Source organism: Pseudonaja textilis, chromosome 1 (genome assembly GCF_049901715.1).
Source record: "Pseudonaja textilis isolate UNSWEBS1 chromosome 1, rPseTex1.2, whole genome shotgun sequence".
Taxonomy (NCBI): domain Eukaryota; kingdom Metazoa; phylum Chordata; class Lepidosauria; order Squamata; family Elapidae; genus Pseudonaja; species Pseudonaja textilis.
In genome coordinates, this window is record NC_141990.1 from 300275969 (window position 1) to 300295389 (window position 19421).

At 35.6% G+C, this 19421-nt stretch overlaps 3 protein-coding genes and 1 long non-coding RNA gene across 17 annotated transcripts in view; 1 reads left to right on the forward strand and 3 right to left on the reverse strand.

The window, feature by feature from the left end:
- Positions 1–19421, reverse strand: part of LOC113435038 (uncharacterized) — a 274736-nt gene that overhangs the window by 180452 nt on the left and 74863 nt on the right. The window lies entirely within an intron of this gene.
- The window catches only part of XRCC3 (X-ray repair cross complementing 3), a 624633-nt gene that overhangs the window by 15208 nt on the left and 590004 nt on the right, over positions 1–19421 (reverse strand). The window contains exon 1 of one of the 3 annotated variants that reach the window (XM_087922258.1): positions 719–804. The exons of 1 other annotated variant lie outside the window; for it this stretch is intronic. The gene's annotated coding sequence lies outside the window, so the exon portion shown is untranslated. Of the gene's footprint in view, positions 1–128; positions 573–718; positions 805–19421 lie in introns of those variants that run through there. One more of the 3 variants, XM_087922257.1, reaches the window with a different exon arrangement.
- ZFYVE21 (zinc finger FYVE-type containing 21) lies at positions 184–15698 on the forward strand. Of its 2 annotated transcripts, XM_026698575.2 has the most exons (8): positions 184–390; positions 2206–2256; positions 4471–4639; positions 5213–5288; positions 6131–6222; positions 10094–10147; positions 13942–14084; positions 15006–15698. In XM_026698575.2, the coding sequence occupies exons 1-8, from the start codon at positions 259–261 to the stop codon at positions 15039–15041; spliced, it is 753 nt and encodes a 250-aa protein (XP_026554360.1). In that variant the 5' UTR covers positions 184–258; the 3' UTR covers positions 15042–15698. The 2 variants fall into 2 exon arrangements, with proteins under 2 accessions (XP_026554360.1, XP_026554361.1); XM_026698576.2 differs by lacking the exon at positions 10094–10147.
- Positions 15996–19421, reverse strand: part of PPP1R13B (protein phosphatase 1 regulatory subunit 13B) — a 55638-nt gene continuing 52212 nt past the window's right edge. For all 11 annotated transcript variants that reach the window (XM_026698574.2, XM_026698571.2, XM_026698573.2 and 8 more), the window contains 2 exons: positions 19153–19352; positions 15996–17271 (listed from right to left, as the gene is read on the reverse strand). In XM_026698574.2, coding sequence (XP_026554359.1) covers positions 17230–17271; positions 19153–19352 — 242 coding nt within the window. In that variant the 3' untranslated portion in view covers positions 15996–17229. The remainder of the gene's footprint in view (positions 17272–19152; positions 19353–19421) is intronic.

Sequence of the window (19421 nt, forward strand, 5' to 3'; positions counted from 1 at the left end):
AGAAGTATATATCAATGGGGGAGAGGAAGAGTCGGCCCACCATTGTAATGTTGAAAACAACAGCTCTGTCCCCCACCCCGAAGAGAGAAACGTTTCTCAACGTTTCATTGGCCCGGAGAGACGTCTACCTTTAGTGAATCCGTTGGTGATTGGATAGCTGTGGCGGGACGGTGGCTTCGGATTGGGTGGCTGGGGTGGATCGATGGTTTGGGCGCGTCGCCGTGTGGCGGCGGCTGTGGTAGGAGGTCTGAGGTGAAAATGTCGGGGCGCCAGGCCCCTGAAGGCAAAAAGTTGATTCGCTCCGCTAGTGGGCTTCGAATGGTCCCCGAAAGCCGGGCTGCGCAGAGCCCTTTCGGATTGGAAGAGCCGCCGTGGGTGCCGGATAAGGAGGTAACGGTGGTAGGGCGGCTCAAATCTGGACCCTTATTCAGTGTTATCTCCTTCCTCCCTCTAGTCTCTGCCGCCCTCCGCCAAAGCCTGTCCTTTCGGTCCCTAGTCGTGTGGAGACTGTTGGACCGTGGAACAGCAGGCCTTCGCGGAACTTCAGTGGTGCTCTCCGCCTCATCTTCCCCACCCTTTTTTTTTTTTACCTTCAGGTCTATTCCTCTCGCGGGAGCTCCCCGCCTCCGCCCCCGCCCCCCGTGCTGGAATGAAAGTCCCGCTGCGACGCTTAGAGCTCGCCCTGAATTCAGGCGTTGGATCGATTCTTTGAACGTACTTGCCTTAAAATCACCCTCCAAAGTAGGACATCAGAACAGCTTGCTTAAGAATGGGGCTAGCACTGGATGTGCTGTTCTTCGGTCCGCCAGCAGGGGGTGTCTTGAGTAGAAAACAATGGTGGCTTAATTAGAGGGGTCCTAATGTATTATCAGTGCTTTGATTGGAAGCGACCCGAAATTGGTTGTAACATGGCTATATAAAAGCTTTAAAGAAATAAAATAGTGAAGGTCTGTTGAAAATATTGGAGATAATGGAAAGAATAGTCTTAGAAAAATAAGGTTTACTTTCAATAATGGCTGATTTAAGTATATGTTTTGTGAAAGAAACTAGATTGGGCGAGGGATTTGAAGGGAGAAGTAGTCTGCTCATTTATGGATTTCACATTCATGGAAACATTAAGAAAACTGATCACATAGCTAAAGAGACCTGGGAAACAAATAATGGCTTGGGAAGAAAAACCCGGAGGTGATGGTAGCAGCTGCAGGATCTTAAGAGGCAGAAATGGCAGTCACTGTTTCAGACTTACTACTACTGAAACAAAAAAGAAAGATGTAAATGTGCTCAGTAGAGCAGTGGTTCTACCAGACACCAGAATTGACAACAGACACATACATCATTATATGTCAAAATCATTCTTTGCAAATGCTAGGTAACACAACAATAAAAAACAAGTCCTTAACTAAATGTGTTCTACTTATTTTATCAAATACTGGAAAATCATGAATTATCAAAAAGTTTCAACAACATTGCAAACAATACCAGTTCTAGAATATTTGTTAAATGATGTCAGAAATAGATATTTGTCTAGAAAGTAGGTTGAAGCCTGTTGGAGCTTAGCATGTTGTCCAAGAACAATAGTATAAAGTACGTTTCACAGCAGCCCAACATATTTTATGTTCCATGAATCATGAAAAATATTGGCAGTATATACTGTCCTTATGTGCATGAAGAAAACTTTGTGATTGAAACTCTTGCAAAATACAAGTCTTCAGAACAACATATGTGAAGGATAAGGTTTCTGTTTCTTCAGAGCTACCTCCCCTTTCCCCATATAACATATTTTTATGTTATTTTTAGGCCCAATATAAATTGGTGTTTTTTATCCTTTTAAGTAAAATGATATTTCAAGCACTGTCTGGAAAATATGTAGTATAAAGATGAAGAAAATCAAGTGGACAGGAATCGGTTGTTAAAAGTTCATTAGAAGAAATGGTAACATTGGAGATTGATTTCAAGCAGTTTTAAATCTGGGGTTTAGATGTGATTTCAAAAAGTAGCCCTTAACTCGGTCATGCTAATTGGGCTTGAATGTGAACTACAGATGATCTTGTAGTTTTATTTGTATTTTAGAAAAATATGGTACAAAAAGAGGCTTACACACGTAAACCAATGAGGCTCTTTAGAATTGTGTCACATAATATGCCATGTATTTTTTTAGTCTTTGACTGAAGCAAACTTTAATATCTTTGTATTATTATTTTATAGTGTCCTAGATGTATGCAGTGCAATACAAAGTTTGACTTCATAACCAGAAAGGTAAAGAGTTTGGATGCAAGTTTATTATAGAACCGTGATGGTGCATGCATAGAACCTATGGCATGCATGCCAGAAATGCCAGAGCCATTTCTGCTGGCACGTGAGCCGTTGCCCAGAACAGATCCACTGCACATGCATGTATGTCTCCTGCCAGCCAGCTGATTGTTGAATATCTGCTGCATATGCGCAGGGGCAGGGCACATGAGGGGGTGTCATGCGCATATGTGCAGAGGCACACAGTGTGCACAGGGTTGTTGCGCGTGCATTGCATTATGGGTGCAGGCATTCCTCTGAAAGCAATAAAATGTCCTTGCCGTAGTCAGTCACTATTGAGTAGAATGTTCTGCATACCACCAAATGTGTTATAACTATAACATTTAGGATAGGGGTCGTTTATGCTGAAAAAAATTAGTGTAGTTTGTACTGAACATACTTAATAATGAAACCAAATTTTCTTTGTTTTTTTCAATCTTTTTGGAATTGCATTGTGAACACATTAAAAATTTTCGGTAGATGCATTTATTTATTTTTCTTCTATAGCTGCATATCTCAAACAGCAACTTTGGGCAGCGTAATGATTCTAAAAATATAAAAACAATAAAAACATTTAAACATATTTAAAACAATAGAAACATCCAAAATAAATATATACAGCACCCAAGATAATTAGACAATTCACAGGAAATCAAAAAAATGGGGCCCTTAACATATTCAGAGTTTCAGGCTGAGGTTCAGCTGGATGGCATCTTCAAAATGTGTAACATTTGTTTTTAAGTATAACCAAAGCCAGAATTACAAATCTCGTTATACATGATTATTGTACGCTACATATGCAATAATAAGTACTTCCACAAATCTGTCTCTCTCTTTTTTACATTGCTATCCTTGAGGCAATTACGGCTCCTTCTCTAATTAATTTTTTTTAGTCAGGCCATGCAGGCAGTACTCATTACAGTTGAAAACTACATATTGTGCACATGCTTTTTGATGCTACAGATTTGCTGTGTTTACATTAATTCATGTTGTATTTAATTTTGATTTCTTGAATAAACCAGCTGACTAGGTTATACTTATGTTTAACATACTGTATATATAATACATATATGATTATATAAATTATGTATTTAATTATATGCTTCACAATTTCTCAAATAATGTATTGATTTCTTGTGTAGTAACTTCATTGAGTTTTTGATAGGCAATTAGGATAGCATTTTTTTTTTCAGAACTGTAGATATAAGGATGCAGTACTGCATAGGGCTGCCAGAATAAAAATCTGGATGACCATTAGATGGCACAATAGCTCTACTACTATCTAGCATTCATTCAGATTATTGCAATCCTGATCTGGTGGCCCAAATATTTCTCATTACAAAAGATGTTTGTTTAACAAACATAATTTGGATATATTTCAGATAGTGAAGGAAATATTTGGCTTGATCAAATGTCATTTTCACATGGTATGTGAAGCTGTGGATAGCTTAACCATGGACTATTGAAAAAATCCACAGTTGTCTAATTCATAGGGTATATTAAACCTTATATTAGTAGAATTTTTACAATTCTTTAAGGATAATACATAATTTGTTTGCAGATTTGTATGTTATATGAATACTTCCTGAATTTATTTGTTTTCCTTCCTTCCCCTCCCCCTCTCCCTCTCCCTCAGTTTTGTGATATGGAGATTACAAAATGTATTAAGCGCTGTTTGTATTCTCTAAATATGTAACTCAGGTACTTAAGCATTAATTCTGGTTTGCTGATAGTTATTTATACTTATTATAATTCTACAGCACCAATGTCACCTAAATTACTCTGGACATTTGGTACTTGAAGCTTGCTGAATGTGCTTGATTTTTTAGAACATGGAAATGAAAACTCTGCACTTTGTACTCTGCACTTTCATGGACCGATTGCTAGACTTCTATGGAAACTAAAGTAGTACAATGTGATCTGCAAAGACAGCTTTCTCTAGGACATGGGAGTTCAGACTTAATTCAGACATTTTTCTCAATTTGTTTTTGTTTTTGCAAATATTTTGGTTTTTTTTTTAATCTGGCATATCAGAATTTTATCCTCTTTATATTCCTTGTATTTCTGCTGCAATATTTATTTCTCTTCTACCTGATAGAATTTGCCATAGAGCAGAATCAAATATTTTAAACATAATGATCCAATTTTGGTTAATCTCTCTCTCTTTCTCCTCTATTCCAGCATCACTGCAGGAGATGTGGAAAGTGCTTTTGTGATAAATGCTGCAGCAAGAAAGTGCCTCTGCCTCGTATGTACTTTGTTGATCCTGTACGCCAGTGTGCTGAATGTGCTCTCATTTCTCAAAAAGAAATGGAGTTCTATGACAGGCAACTCAAAGTGCTTATGAATGGTGAGTATTGAATATAGATTCTTATTTGACTAGCTAAGAGACAGTAAGGATTTGTTTGGGGTGATACACTTAATAATAGTAATAAATACACAACATAAAACAGGATTGTGAAATTTAATCAAAAAATTACACTTGGCCATTAGGTGGTATATCGAGGGCAGTAATGGATAGTAGAAGGCAGAAACTGTATCTGATTTTGTTAATTTTGGGTAAAATCTGTACAAGTTTAGTCATTATATATTAATTATTACACTTCAAGTAACAATATTTGGAGGTCTTAGGGGAATGTACTGAATGTTTTGGGTCTGCAAAAGTTCTTCAGCTTGGGTTTTTCTGATATAAGTACATCTTTGGATTCCAGAATAAAAAATGGTAAACCTCTGTCTCATTGTAATAGGAATAATCTGGATATGCCCAATTTTTCTTTTTCCAGTTAATAACAAAAATTCTGGAAAAGGTTAATAAACCTTAACTCTTTATAGTAAGATTGAGAATTGCACTTTTAAATTTGTTTTAATTATATTGTATTTTAAAAAATGTATCTTTAATTCTTTTTCTTCCTGGAATTTTGAGGTGCTACATTCTTTGTAACTCCAGGGACATCAGAAAAAACAGAAATGATGGTTTGTCGACTTTCCAACAACCAGAGGTAAGAAATGTGTTTTGTTTGCTAGTAGGAATTGAATCAGTTGAAATCTTTTTCTGAAAAATATTATATTTGCTACATATTTTGTTTCAACATTTTGAAGAATTACCTATCCAGCATCCTAGCTGTTATTTCCAAAGTGTTATCCGAACAATATTGCTACGACTTGCTCTTAACAGAAAATTGATACTTTTTCAATTTCCCTTTTTGAAGGTTTTGGCTATGGTTGTATGTATTATTTTTTGTTTTTCTTATAATTAATAAGTAGTCTAGTGTACCTTATTAATGTTTTGGTATTGATGATTGTATAAGTATGATCTTATTGGAGGAATACATTTTAATATTTCAGAAAGATAGCTAATGACCAATATTTTTCAACTCATATCAGCAAGAGATTAATCTTCTTTAGTGAGTTAGGAAAATTGCTACCTTTCGTTCATTATTTTATAAAGGTTTAAGGAGGTAATCGTTTTGACACCTGGTAATTTGTTTATATTGTAAGTATAGAAGTGTTGACAGAATCTAGGAGGAAGTTTCCTTGGGAAGGCTTTTCCCATATTAGAAACATTTTCAAACATTTCATTTGAGAGCGAATAGTCTTTGGAAACTGTTTTAGTACATTACTGGTTTTTTTTTAAACAATAAAAACACTTTAAACTATTGTGAAGTGATACAACAAAGCATAGGTACTACGAATAATGAGTAAATAAACTTTGAACAAATGTAATGTCTTGTAATTATACAGTATCAATGATTGTTTTATTTTCTAGTACGGGACTTAGTGATGTAATTGTAAGAATTGTAAGAATCACTAATATACATGAAATGAACACCTTTCTTTGTAGGTATCTATTTTTGGATGGAGAAAGCCATTATGAAATAGAAATTTCACATATCTCCACGGTCCAAATTCTTACTGAAGGATTTACTCCTGGAGGTAATTTGTTATTAAGCATAAATAGTAACTAGAAACCTGTAGCTAAAATCACTGGATTTTACCCTTCATAGTTTAAGCCTTCCAGATAGTAGTGTTTCTGTGACTGAAACCATAATTTACAGAATTCCTCTATCTGTATTCCAGGCCAGACAACACAATACACTGCATATCTCTTCCCCGCCTGATTCCTTCTTATTAGCTGTACATATTTCCTTTTACTTCCTTATTGCTTCTCTTTAATTTCTTTGCCATTTTTAAATTTTGCCTTTCAAATGTCTACCTATTTTATCCAGCTTTCTTTATCTAGTGTATTTCTTGTCAAATCTTCCTAGAATTAATAATTAACTTCTTGGGATATTTTATTAGATTGCTTCTTAATGGCAAGCATATTTGTCTCTGAGTTTTCTCTCCTTTTCTTCTGGGATACATATCTTATCTGAAATACAGGGTAAAAATCAGGATGGTGTAGTAATTAAGCTGCTGCACCAGGCTTACACAGTACTTCTTCAAATATGTCTCAGCATCAGTGGTGGTATTCAAAAACTTTTACTACTGGTTCTGTGGGTGTGGCTTGGTGGGCATGGCCATGTGACTGGGTGGGCATGGCGCTTTTTTTTTTTTTTTTTTGCAGTCCCCACCCATTTTTGGGAGCTTCTTAGCCACAGAGAAGCCTCGGGGGGGGGGTGTTTTTGCTCCTCTAAGGCTTCTCTGGGGCTTAGGAAGAAAAGGAACAGAGCATGGGAGGGGCACGCAGCACTCCTCCAAGCTCTATTTTGGGAGCTTCCTAGCCTCAGAGAAGCTCGGGGGGGGGGAATTTTTGCTCCCCCGAGGCTCCTCTGGGGCTCTGGAAGGCAAAAAATGGAGGGGGGGTGAGCTCCTCCCTCCATTTTTTGCCTTCCTGGGCCTCAGCAAGGGGAATCCCGGCACAGCTGATCTTATCTACAGCTGATTATTGGGAGGGGAAAAAAAAGAAATAAATACCTTAGGCGAATGTCAGGCAGGCGGGCGGGGTGAGCGAACATCGGCTGGGAGGATGACCGGGTGGGGGCGCGTGGCCAGCCAGAACTTAACTACCGGTTCGGCGACCCACGCCAAATTCTTACTACCGGTTTGCCCGATCTGTTGCGAACCAGCTGAATACCACCACTGCTCAGCATAAGTTATTTGGGTATCCTGGAGCCGGTCACTCTCTGTTAGCCCAGCCTGACACACCAGATGATTGTTGTGGAGGAAAAAATGGGAAAAAAAAGATTTGTGAACCTCTGTAGAAAATGTATGTACAAATCAAATAAATTAGTAAAAAATGGGAACTGACTGCCTTTCTTCAGGAAACATTTTAGTACTATGAAGGAGGGGTGGTGGTTATTTAGATGGCAATAGTTCAGAAACATCCAGTCTGAGAATTTTATGATATCATGAACTTACAATTGTTAACACAATAGTGACCAATTACAGGGCCACACAGTACACATATCTGTAGGACATTTTTTCTTAATGTGATTGCTTAGACATTCCTTTTAATTCAATTTAGAATGTTTGTAGCTTTTGCACTTTCAGATTAATATAATGCCTACATATGCTAATGAACAAGTTTTTCTGTGTAATTAAGTATTATATGCATAGATCACATTCGTGCACAATGAAAGTATTGGGAATAAATATATTACCTGTCAGATGCTTCTTGATTGCTATCATAGTGGAGCTTGCAAATATTTATTTCTTAACCACCCATCTCTGTCAGAGTGTGGCTCTGGGCGGCATACAATATAATGAATAAAATTTAAAAAATCAGAATTAAGATTAAAAACTTTTAAAATTATTTAAAAAATATAAAATTTCAGAAAAATTCCGAGATGGGGAGCAGTTGTTAATACAGGTGGGGGAAGTTCTCAAGGGGCCAGCCGTCTGCATAAATGTGTGGACCCCATGTAAGACTGGATAGCTAAATTTTGATCCCTTTCGGGAAGGCCAAGAGATAGGGGTTTTTACTCACCTCTGAAGGCAAGGTGTTCCACAGTATAGGGCAGCAATAGAGAAGGCTCTCCTACTATACCCTGCCAGTCAAAATTCTTTGACTGACAGATTCTACAGTATACTTTCCATGAATGAGTGCGATGGGCTGATACAATGGGATGTTGCAATGTAGAGTTTTATAGTTGATGATCAACACCAAGAATAACTTTTGTGGAGCAAAAGTGGTATATGTGCCCTTTTTTTGGACACCCAGTATGGCTCGCTCAGCCGCATTCTGCACTGTTGAAGCTTCCAGATTCTTTTCAAAGGTAGCCCCAAGCAGAATGGGTTACAATAGTCCAGTTGGGAGATGACCAAAGCATGTGTGACTGAATGGAGGGCCTCCCTCCCCAGGAAGAGGTATAACTGGTGCACAATGCAGCAGGAGCGGTGAGTCCAGTAGGTCCCCTAAGTTACATACCTGGACTCTCTGAGATAGTGCAACCTCATGCAAGACCAAAGATGATAAACTCCTGGATACAGAGGGGCCCACATACAGCCATCCCTTCTTATCAGGGTTCAGTTGAAGTCTGTTGTTCCTCATCCAAACCCTCACAGTCTCAAGGCAACACAAAGGAACATCCACTAAGTCACTCACTTTACCTGAGCATCATCATCATATTGGTAATATCTGTCTAAAAGAACCTCAAGCCGAAAAACAAAATGAGTACCTTATCTTTATGAAGTATAGCTTTTCATAAAAGCATTTTAGAATTTTGTTATATTTCTTAGATTTTGTTTCTGATTCTACTTCAGAAATCTTTATTGTTTGAAACAAAATGCAATTTTTATTTACCTGAAGTGAGCTTGCTTATAATAGGTATGAGACTTTGAAGTTCCAATTTACTACTGTTTCTTTATACTTTTATGGAAATAAACATTTATTTTAGATAACAGCTTCTGCCACAGATGTAAGCATGTAATTAGGACTTGTTTCTCACTTCATTAAGCTAGCAAAAAAGGTTGATAGTGGCTGTATTTGCAATATGTCACAAACTTACAAGAATTCCATAAGAAACTCAGTCATTATTTCATTCCAAACCTTATTTTTAATGTCTAATTATATTTTTTCAAAAAAAAATTCAGGATATTTGCAATATAAAAGAGAAAAATACTGGCTTGATAATAGAAGTAAATATTAATTCAGAATAATCTCAAATAAAACAAGAAACATGAGTGTTGTGCAAATCAGATACTCTGAATTATTTTTGGAATGTCTAGAAATTATTTTTAGCTGGTATTAACAACAGGATAACTTCCTAAAGATGTGACTGGTAATTAAACAAATCAGTGTATAAAACCTGTTGTTTTCAACTACTTAGAATCCTTGAGAGTCTGGTAATATAATAATTGTTTGTAGAATATAATTTAACAATATTTCTATTTTGTACATTTTAAAGTAATATGGAACTGAATTATGAACAAATATTAAGCCAATCCTTTATTAAAGCACATTGTTTTAAGAAAATTTTGGATTGCTCATTTTTTTATTTTTCTTTAACATTGTGTTAGCTACAAAAGTAACTATTATATAAGAATTATTTCATTAATGCCAGTTCTGAAAAATACAAGATTTTGCTGACTTTTTAAACCATTAAAGCTAGATCACATTAATAAAAATGTGATTGTGAGAATTCAGGAAAAAAAGAATAAAATTTGAGACCAATGTTTCAAGTATTCTGTCACTGGATTAGATTGCATTCATATCCATTTCTTGTCTGTAGCTTTCTGTATATTTTCCCAAATGATTGGTCCTGTTGTTCAATTTTTATGGCTATAAATTGAATCTTCATTTTAAACTTCTGTATTTCTTTTTATTAACATTTCTCTTCATTGCTTGCCTGCTTCCTTGATGTAGAAAACGACATTCATACTTATACCTGCCTCTTGGAAAGTGAACACATTATGGAAGGTCAGCACTGGAACTCATTACTCTTAAGCATGCTTTTTGTATTATTTCTTCAGTATGTGAGGTGTAGCGCAGATACAGTTTTTTTGTGGGAATGTTTTCTTAATGGCTGAACTTCAGATCCATTCACGACAAACCATCTCAACGGCCAACTAGCATTCCCCAGGCTACATGTAGCCACTGTTCCTTTTTTTCCTCTTTGTCTGACAGCTAGGCTTGGACTACAAAACATTAAACATTTAAACATTAAAAAGTTGTGTTAGACTGAAATATTAACAGTAAAATATAATATCTTGGTATGTTTTTATTGGAATAGGTCAGAGGTGCTTTGCTTTTCTCCAAAATTATGTGTGTATTTACTTATCTGGATCCAGTTTCATGAATGAAACTGCCAGAGGTTTTTTGTAAGTAGGGGTTGAGTGGTTTGTGTTTAAGTGAGAAAAAGATATGTGATCATTTCATAATTCCAGATGAGATGGGGAAGGGCTTATAAAAAGGAAAAGTCTTTCACTGGATAAATACTATAAATCCAACAGGAGATGGTTTCAACTTTGCCCCCTCCCCTAGCAGAGATGTGAAATTACTTTGGCCAAGGACCTGACTTGATGTTGGAAGTTATATTTGATATACGTTTAAAGTAAGTTTAAAATGATACAATGTGGGAAAGATGTAAGTAATACATTGCTTAGCACCCCCGCAAACAGCTGTAAACCCTATCTTTCTATAGAATTGCACATGACAAATCTGAGGAAATACTTTAGGTTATGACCTAACTCTGGAAGTGGCAGAACTCACTATTGTTTCTGGTTGCTTCATTATCTTTCCTGATTCATATGTCACATTGAGAAACATTTAATACTACTCTGTTTGCAACTCTATAGTCATCTATGGTCACTTCCTTTGCATGCATCACTCCGAGAATGGAGTTGGGTAGGTGATAGCTTTGAACAGATGAATTAAAAAGACAGTTTTTAGGCAGTGGCCACAATTAATTACCCAAGACAAAGGATTTGTTCTGCCTTACCAAAAGACTAGTCTGATTACATCAGTTTGAACACTGTTTATAAAGTGGTGTAGGAGTTGATTTGTATATTTAGCCTTTTTAGTATCTACATTAAATTTAAAATGTAACATAGCTTCATACTGTTTGAATAACTGGAGTGTGCTGCAACTATTCAGATTCTGTTTCAAAGGATGATTCATATTTCTTGAGGGAAAAAATATAGTTATCTGTAATTTTTAAAACAGCCATGCCTTTCCCATGACTGCTTTCTGCAGTTTCCAAGTGATCTTGGGAAAATATGCATCTGCTTTGAAGAGCTTCAGAAAAAATACTCTGTTTATGTCTTGCACATGCTGAAATACTATTTTGGAATGAAATCCAAAATATTGAACATACTTCTAGCCTTGTTGCTAGATCAGTGTTCAGAGATAGCCATTTAAATTTTTTTTTTTGTCTACTTAGGATTATTTTAACATGTTGACTTTTTTTAATCAAACAAAAGTGAAAAGAATTCTGTATTAGTTTTACCTATTGTTGAATCTCTCTATGCCATTTAAACTATTAAATCACAGCTTAGGTATCCCAGAAAGCTAACTTAACTATGGCTCACATTCAAAATTTAATTATATTACTGTTCAGTCAAATGCACTTATCGTTGTTTATAAAAGAATAAATTGAATAGATTTACTTTAATATTCTCACATTAACACAAATTAAGAGCTATGCATGTTATGTATTTCTCAAATATATTCTGAGACATTATAACCCCAAAATTATTTTTAATACTGTTTCCATTAGTTAAGTCAGCTTCATAAAATGCTAATCTAGAAATGATAAATGTGTCTACAGAAAAATAAGGCAGAAAAAAATTCCAGTCTTACATCTCATGAAAGAGTAACAACATCAGTTCTTTCACACTACCCTTTTATTTTCATGGGTAGTCTTTCATTTAACAACTGTAATGGAGCCTGCCCATTATGGTCCAAAGTTGTGACAGTTGTAAAACAGGTTAAGCAAATCAGTGGTTCCCTATGAGCTCTGTTTTGCTGAAAATTGAAGTAAATACTAATTTTTGGCAAAGCCATCATATAAGAGTGTTGCCTGATTGTGGGATGCTGCAAACAGCCATAAATGTGTCTCAGTTACCAAGCACCCGAAGTACCATCATATGACCACAGGGGAAGCGACCATCGTGACTTTGAATCTGGGTCATAAGTAGCTTCCCAGTAGGTCCATGTAGCTTCAAACAATTGCTAAGCGACCAGTTGTAAGTCAACTCGTATTCTTTCCAACACAATAGAATCTTGGGGATAAATTACATAGATAGACTTGAGAACAGGATAACAGAATGGAACTAAATTTGATATCTATAGGAAGAATTGCAAAAAGAAAGATTGAATTCAACAGTATCAGGCAGGGGTTTCAGAGAAAAAAAAATGCTTCCCTAAGAGAGGTAGTTGGGCAGATTGTTATGACATTTTCAATCATGTGATCTGAAATACAACTGTTTTAAAGTGTTGGAAAAAATTCAAGAAGCCATCCTCTGTGTGTGCTTTGTTATTCTCAAATCAGCAGTTTCTGCATTTGTACAGCAGTACAAATACAAGGATTTAGAACTGTGTATATTCAATTTTTTTTCTATTAAAAAGGAATAATTAGGGACTTTGCCTTTGACATAGGATTTCTTTGATACTTCTAATGTCATAAACATTGTAATTGTAGATTATAGTGGTTTTAGTTGGTGTTTTCAAGTCAACTCTTAACCATCAATCTCACAGGAAAAAAATTATTCAAAATACATGTCAACTTGTAATGAAGGAGATGGGTACAGGTATTTGTTGTTGCAGTATTGAATTTGGGATGTAATCATAAATCATTAATATTGTAAATAAATCTGTATTTCGCAGAATCCTCATACTGAAAGATGTTTAGAGTAACTTCTGTATTGTTTAATGGATTGAATTATTTTACGCTGCTCCATGTTTTTTCCATTGTTGCAAGCTATTTAAGGTTTGTCTATTTGAGCATATATCGTCCAAATAATGTCTTGTATAATGTACATTCTCCATATGTACTCTTGAATATGAGGCCTTATATTCATTATAACACTCGTTCTTGTAACCTCAAAGCTATCCAGTCTGAATACTTGCTCGGCCATAGTTGTTTTGCATGTGGCTTTCTCTATATCATTATTTCTTGGTGTGACTATATAACTGAGAGTTTAATACATTACTCAATATTCTTTTCAGGATTTATCAGTGATTGGGGTTAGAAAGAGATGATGGGTTAACCAGCCACCATTGTAAGGATAAAGCCGTATTTGCTTTGCAATGTAAATCTGTGGATTACATCTAATGCCACTGAATAAACTTCCACTTGCACAATGGGACTTCCTCTTGTTCTCCCTTTTCTAGGTCTGGTTCAGAAATTTACTCAAAGTTTGCATTGCATTTTGGGATGCGTAATTTTTCTGGTGATAGCAATAGCACTTATATACCACTTTACAGTGCTTTGCAGTCTCTCTAAGTGGTTTACAGAGTCAGCATATTGCCCCCAACAATCTGGGTCCTCATTTTACCCACCTCAAAAGGATGGAAGGCTGAGTCAACCTTGAGCCTCGTGAGATTTGAACTGCCAAATTGCAGGCAGCCAGCCAGCATGCAGAAGTAACCTGCAGTACTGCATTCTAACCACTGCAGCTCATATAATCCATTCTGTCAAGAAAAGCAGCCATAGTTTGGTACAGCCCTTTGTATTTATAATGAAGTATTTTTACCTTATTTTTTCCCCTTAGGAGGCAATACTCGTGCTACAGGTATGCTGCTTCAATACAAAGTACCAGGATCAGATGAATTCAAACAGATTAAATTTACTGCCGGTGAAGATTTCAGTTCCAATAAAAAGCTATCAGCTACCTGGCTGGCAGCAATGCATAAGGTAACTAAAGCAATTGTTAATTAAATTATGCCTTAAAGTCATATAGGAGTACTTTTAAACCTAAAGCTCTGTTCAGTTATCAACTTCCAAGATGCCAATAGGAAATTGGCAAGAAACACGGTGTTAGCAAGTCTCTTCTACCAGGAGAATCCACGGAAGTTCAGAGTCAAAATTGGCAAGATGGTAGGTATGCCATTGTAATCAAAACCACGTCTCTTTTAAAGAGAGTGGTGTTTAGCTACCACAGGCTATTAGTCATATACTAAGCTGAGGTAGTCTTTGATTTATGATGGCAACAGAAACCAGAATTTCCATTAAGTGATGCAGTCAAAACATAAGACTACATCATTTAGGAGGCAATGTTTGCTACCGTTGCCATTGTTAACCTAATCCCATAGTAATTAGGCATTTCTAGCTGCTGTAAAATGTTGCAATACCCCTCTCCCACAGTTAATGTGACCATATTTGGGGAATTTGGCACCTTTGTGGCTAGCTGCAGTGACTTGCGATCATCTGACCATGATTTGCAAACTTTTTTGCCCGTCAACCGCTGCTGTTTAGCTTAACGACTTGCAAAAAAATGTAAAAAGATGGGACTAGTCCCAACCTGCAATTGCTGTGACTAAGACTGAAATATATGGTTCCAATTATGTTAGCAAGTTGAGGACTACCAGCATAAGTGTTTGTGTACAGATTTTCATATAATCATACTTATCTTTTGAAATTCTAGAAAATTTTCCATGTACCATTCGATGAATCAGAATCCTAACATTTAGCACATCTTGCTTTGCGTTTTTCTTTTATAACAATTTGAATGCATTCAGAAATAATTCAGCCCCACTGCTGAATTGCATGTGCAATATAGCTTCTGACAATGACAGTTCACTTCTTCATTTTTTGTTCTTTTTTGTCATCTTACAGGCAGCAAAACTACTTTATGAATCTCGGGAACAATAGGTAGTTTTTTGGAATTGAGGGGAAAAGTTCAACTCTAAAAATAAGCTTCTTACTACTTGCTATTTACACATGGTATAGGGATTCTCCCTTCCTCCTTTCCTACGTTAAATGTGGTTCATCATGTGAGCACTGGCCAATTATAATGTGAGTATTTGGACCTATAAGTATTCACTTATTTCGTGTGCAATATGTATACAGTTTATTAATGCTTTAAATAGAGCTCTGCATCTATGACTTTATTTTGTTAAATCTTATCTGCACTTAATATGTAAAATGAAGTGTGACCTGCACTATTGCTAAATATATAGCACAACTTTTATAATACAAATTATGTAATTCATTTAAAACCAATCCTCATTGTTCCTGGAAAAAGTTCTTCAGAAATGTAGATCTCAGGTTTTCCCCCTATATATCCAAATGATCTATCAAATCCGTCTTAGGTATTATTTTATATAGAATCACCCTTTCTTCTGGTGAGGGGTTTGTATCATGAGATTAAAGCTTTTTTTGTTGTAAAATTAAGATTTACAAAATACTACAAATAGTGCTGTATAAATTGGCCTTTTTGAATGAAACTGTCAGCAAAATTGTTTTTGAGATTTTATAGACATTTTGTGATAATTTGGGATTTGGCTAATAAAATCTTATCAAATACTATGTAATCTTGTCTGAGGTAGCACTATTGGGAATTCATTTAACTAATACGTAGATCGGTGTTGTCAATTTGAACTTGGTATGAAATCAAGTACAAATTAAGCAGGAAAAAAGTAAAAAATAAATACAAATACAGAAAGTTTCTAAAGAATTCCGTCTGAAGACTTGATTTAACACATCACTCTTAAGGGCATGCAGAAAATATATAACAATATAACGCATGTAAGGTGTGTATATGAAAACTTCATAAATGATTTTCAGAAAAAGCATACATGTTAAACAACCACCTGAAACGCCAACAATTCTTAGTAGTAGTTTATTGTGCACACTGGATTAGCAGTGTATTGCAGGCTTTTTAACTTTTAATTTCATTTAGCAAATATTCTTTTACAATACTCTTTCACTTCTCATCACACAATATATACAATTGATGCTAAACAATAATAAAAGCAAGTCACAGCACTGCATGAATGGTTGTAAATTATGCACAATGTGTAATGAATAAAGCCAATTGGTCTAGAGTTTACTGGCAAACAAATAAGCATGGTTACAACATAATGGGAAGTTCAAAATAGACTTCTGTATATAAAACCATGTACAATTAGTATTCCAGTGAAGTGCTTTTTTGCTTGAAAGTAGATACTGGGTTTATTGCATATCTCACCCTGGCAAGCAGGGTCACTAGAATCACAAATACTATTTCAGTCCAAAAAGTAAATTATCTCTCCTTTCTCAGCCCCAATCTATTGAACCAACTTTTATCTTTTTATCCAACCTTTTAATCACTTTCCTACTTTCACAAATAAAATTTAAAGTCCTTAAATTGAATCTTCTAGCTTTTATAGCCTACCTCTTACCATTTCCAACTATTGCACTTTTCTTTCATAAGACATACAAGTTCCTTAAGCCAGGATTGTCTAGGAAATAGAAATCAGGATGTGTTTGAGGAATGATAACAGAATATTGGGAAGATAAATTTGTATTGTAAGCAGAATATCAAGAAGAAACATCAAGTGAAGGAACAAGTGCAGTTTTTAGAAGTGTGCAAAATCCATTCAGCATAAATGCTTCTCTGTCCTGTTCAGAAACACCTTTTATATATCATATGATTATTCATTACTCCAGGCTGTCAACTCTTACAAGCTCTTTAAGGATTTACACATTAAACTTAACATTCAATTGAATATTTTAATTGTAAAGTTCTTGACATAACAGGGTAGCTACAGTGAACTATGACAGAGTAGACAGCGTATCTGCATTTTACAAAGGTTTTAACATCTAGCACTTTTAATTCAATTGGCAAAAAATACTGTAGACTGTTTGAGTACCTCTCAATGATTGGCAGATTAATACGGAGCAGACCTCACTTACAAACTGCAGATCGAAAATCTCAAATGCTGTCTATCATATTAAACAAGAGCACCATTTAAAACAAGAATAGCTTTAATTTGTGGTGAAATGTAATTGCAAATGTCTCCAGTGTATACTTTCCATCTTCCAATTCCCAGAAAAAAATATTGACAAATCAAGTGATTCAGGCAAGTGTTCGCTGTCTTGGTTTTATCCTTGGGTATAACTGCAATAACATGAAATTGGAAATAAATTTAAAGTGCAAAAGAATGAGGAACATGTAAGGACAAAGTTGCAACATTTCTAGAAATTTTGAAGCATTGTAAAAAAAAAAATGGATGTGAGGAGATGAAAAATACTTCTTGGCTTTTTCACAGAAATAAAGTAACTTGCTACTATATAAAGTGTATTATATACTGGTTTGCTTAAGGTAATGCAAAGAGTAATAGCTAGGACAATCGTAAATTTATCAATTGAAATTTTAATTTAGAATGTTTCCAATGCCACTATGTTACTAATATCTAAGGAATGCTGTTCTTGTCAGGTTTGCCTGATATCAAAACACCAATTTTCATAAAAGGTATAGAATACCTATTTTCCTATGTGAAACTTCTATTCATAGTCATTTTCTGAATTTAAAGTTCAATCAGTATTAGCAGTTTTTACTTCTAATCATTTTCCCAAATTCCTGAAAATAATCAGTCATCTACTTGCAACTTAGATATTCAAGTGATCATCAGTGAATTCACACAGACTCTATCCCTGTGCAGAGCTCTGATCAAAACCTTTGAGAGCTTTAATGAATTTTGGCATGAGTCTTGCTCCCATATACACCTGCAAATATATGCATAATTCTTGCTAACTGCTTTTTCTAGGATCACCACAGAAATTTCTGGAGCAAACCATGGACCTTATTTTTCTCTTCTTTTTGTCCTGCCATAGTATGACAGCTGACCTCTTTTTCAAAGCCTTTTGTCAGGGACAAAAAAATCCCTGCCTTTTGAGTGGCTTATAAACAAAAAAGCTATCTGCAGCTAAAACCTGCAAAGCAGCCTGCGAACCATCAATCACCAATTTTGATATAGTTTTGAGAAAAAATGGTTTAGTAGAATCTATGGTCTTCAACACATACTTCCAATGTGTTACTCTTGGATGAGAGACTTATTGTATCAGATGTGATAAAAAAAGATTGACAATGTTTACAGAAGTCTAGTACAGGCAGTTCTTCATTTGTAACAGGTTTCATAGTGACCTCTCCAGGATACTTATAATTTGAATCTGATGAATGGGGGGTGGTGTCACGTGGTTGCATTTTGGGCACTAGGCAAATGGCCCCATTTATTGCCATATGCAACACATGTTCATGTGACTGCAATTTATATTTCTGAGTTTTGGCAAAATCCATAATAAAATGCAGTCACATGACCATGAGGCACTGCAAATGGCCATAAATGGGGACACTTGCCCAGTGCCCAAAATACAGTGGTGTGATCACCTCTGTGATCAGACATCAGGGTGACATTTGTAACCTTGGGACGGTGTCGTATGTACAGGGCGGGGGTATGTCGCAACTTCAAACAGTCGCTAAATGAACTCTCATAACTCAAAAATTACCTGTATTGTGATTATTTAAAAAAAAAGACTCCTGAGATTGGGGAGTACTATAGTTAAACACAGATATGGTTTCTAGGGACAGGGCACTCACCAAATGTTTCTGCACAGGATATATATATATATATACATGTATGTATGTATGTTTGTTTGTATGTATGTATGTATGAATCACAGACACCATGATGAAGAACTGAACGTTTCCTTCCACTGACCAGGATTGTCTAGCCCTTCATATGGATTATTCTTACACTATGGTAATTTGCACATGTAATTATTTTCTAATAGTAGACTTTATGACAACTACTTCAAGCTATTAGAAGTTGAATTAAAATACATTATAAAGCTGTAGATTAATCATTTTTTATTATTTCTATTGTGGCTATTCCTTGTTTCAAAATAAATACCACAATTTCTAATGGCTGTGATATGAACAATCAGATATCCAGCCTAGGAACTATATCACAACTTAAGATAAAGTATGTATCATACTTACCCCCAAGAGATTTTTAGGCACATAGCCTTCCTTGTCATTGAGCCGAGCCCACCACCAGTCTGTCTCACTGTCATCTTTGCGCCGCAAAATTGTAAGCGCATCTCCTTCATGAAATGATAACTCATCATTGTTCTGCGCTTCATAATCCCACAGTGCATAAACTATGCCTTTGTTCATGACTCCTAACTTCTCCTGTACACCTGTTAATAAATGTTTTAACCAAAATGAACTATTTTAAAACTGGAAATGGTATAATTTCAATTATGAAA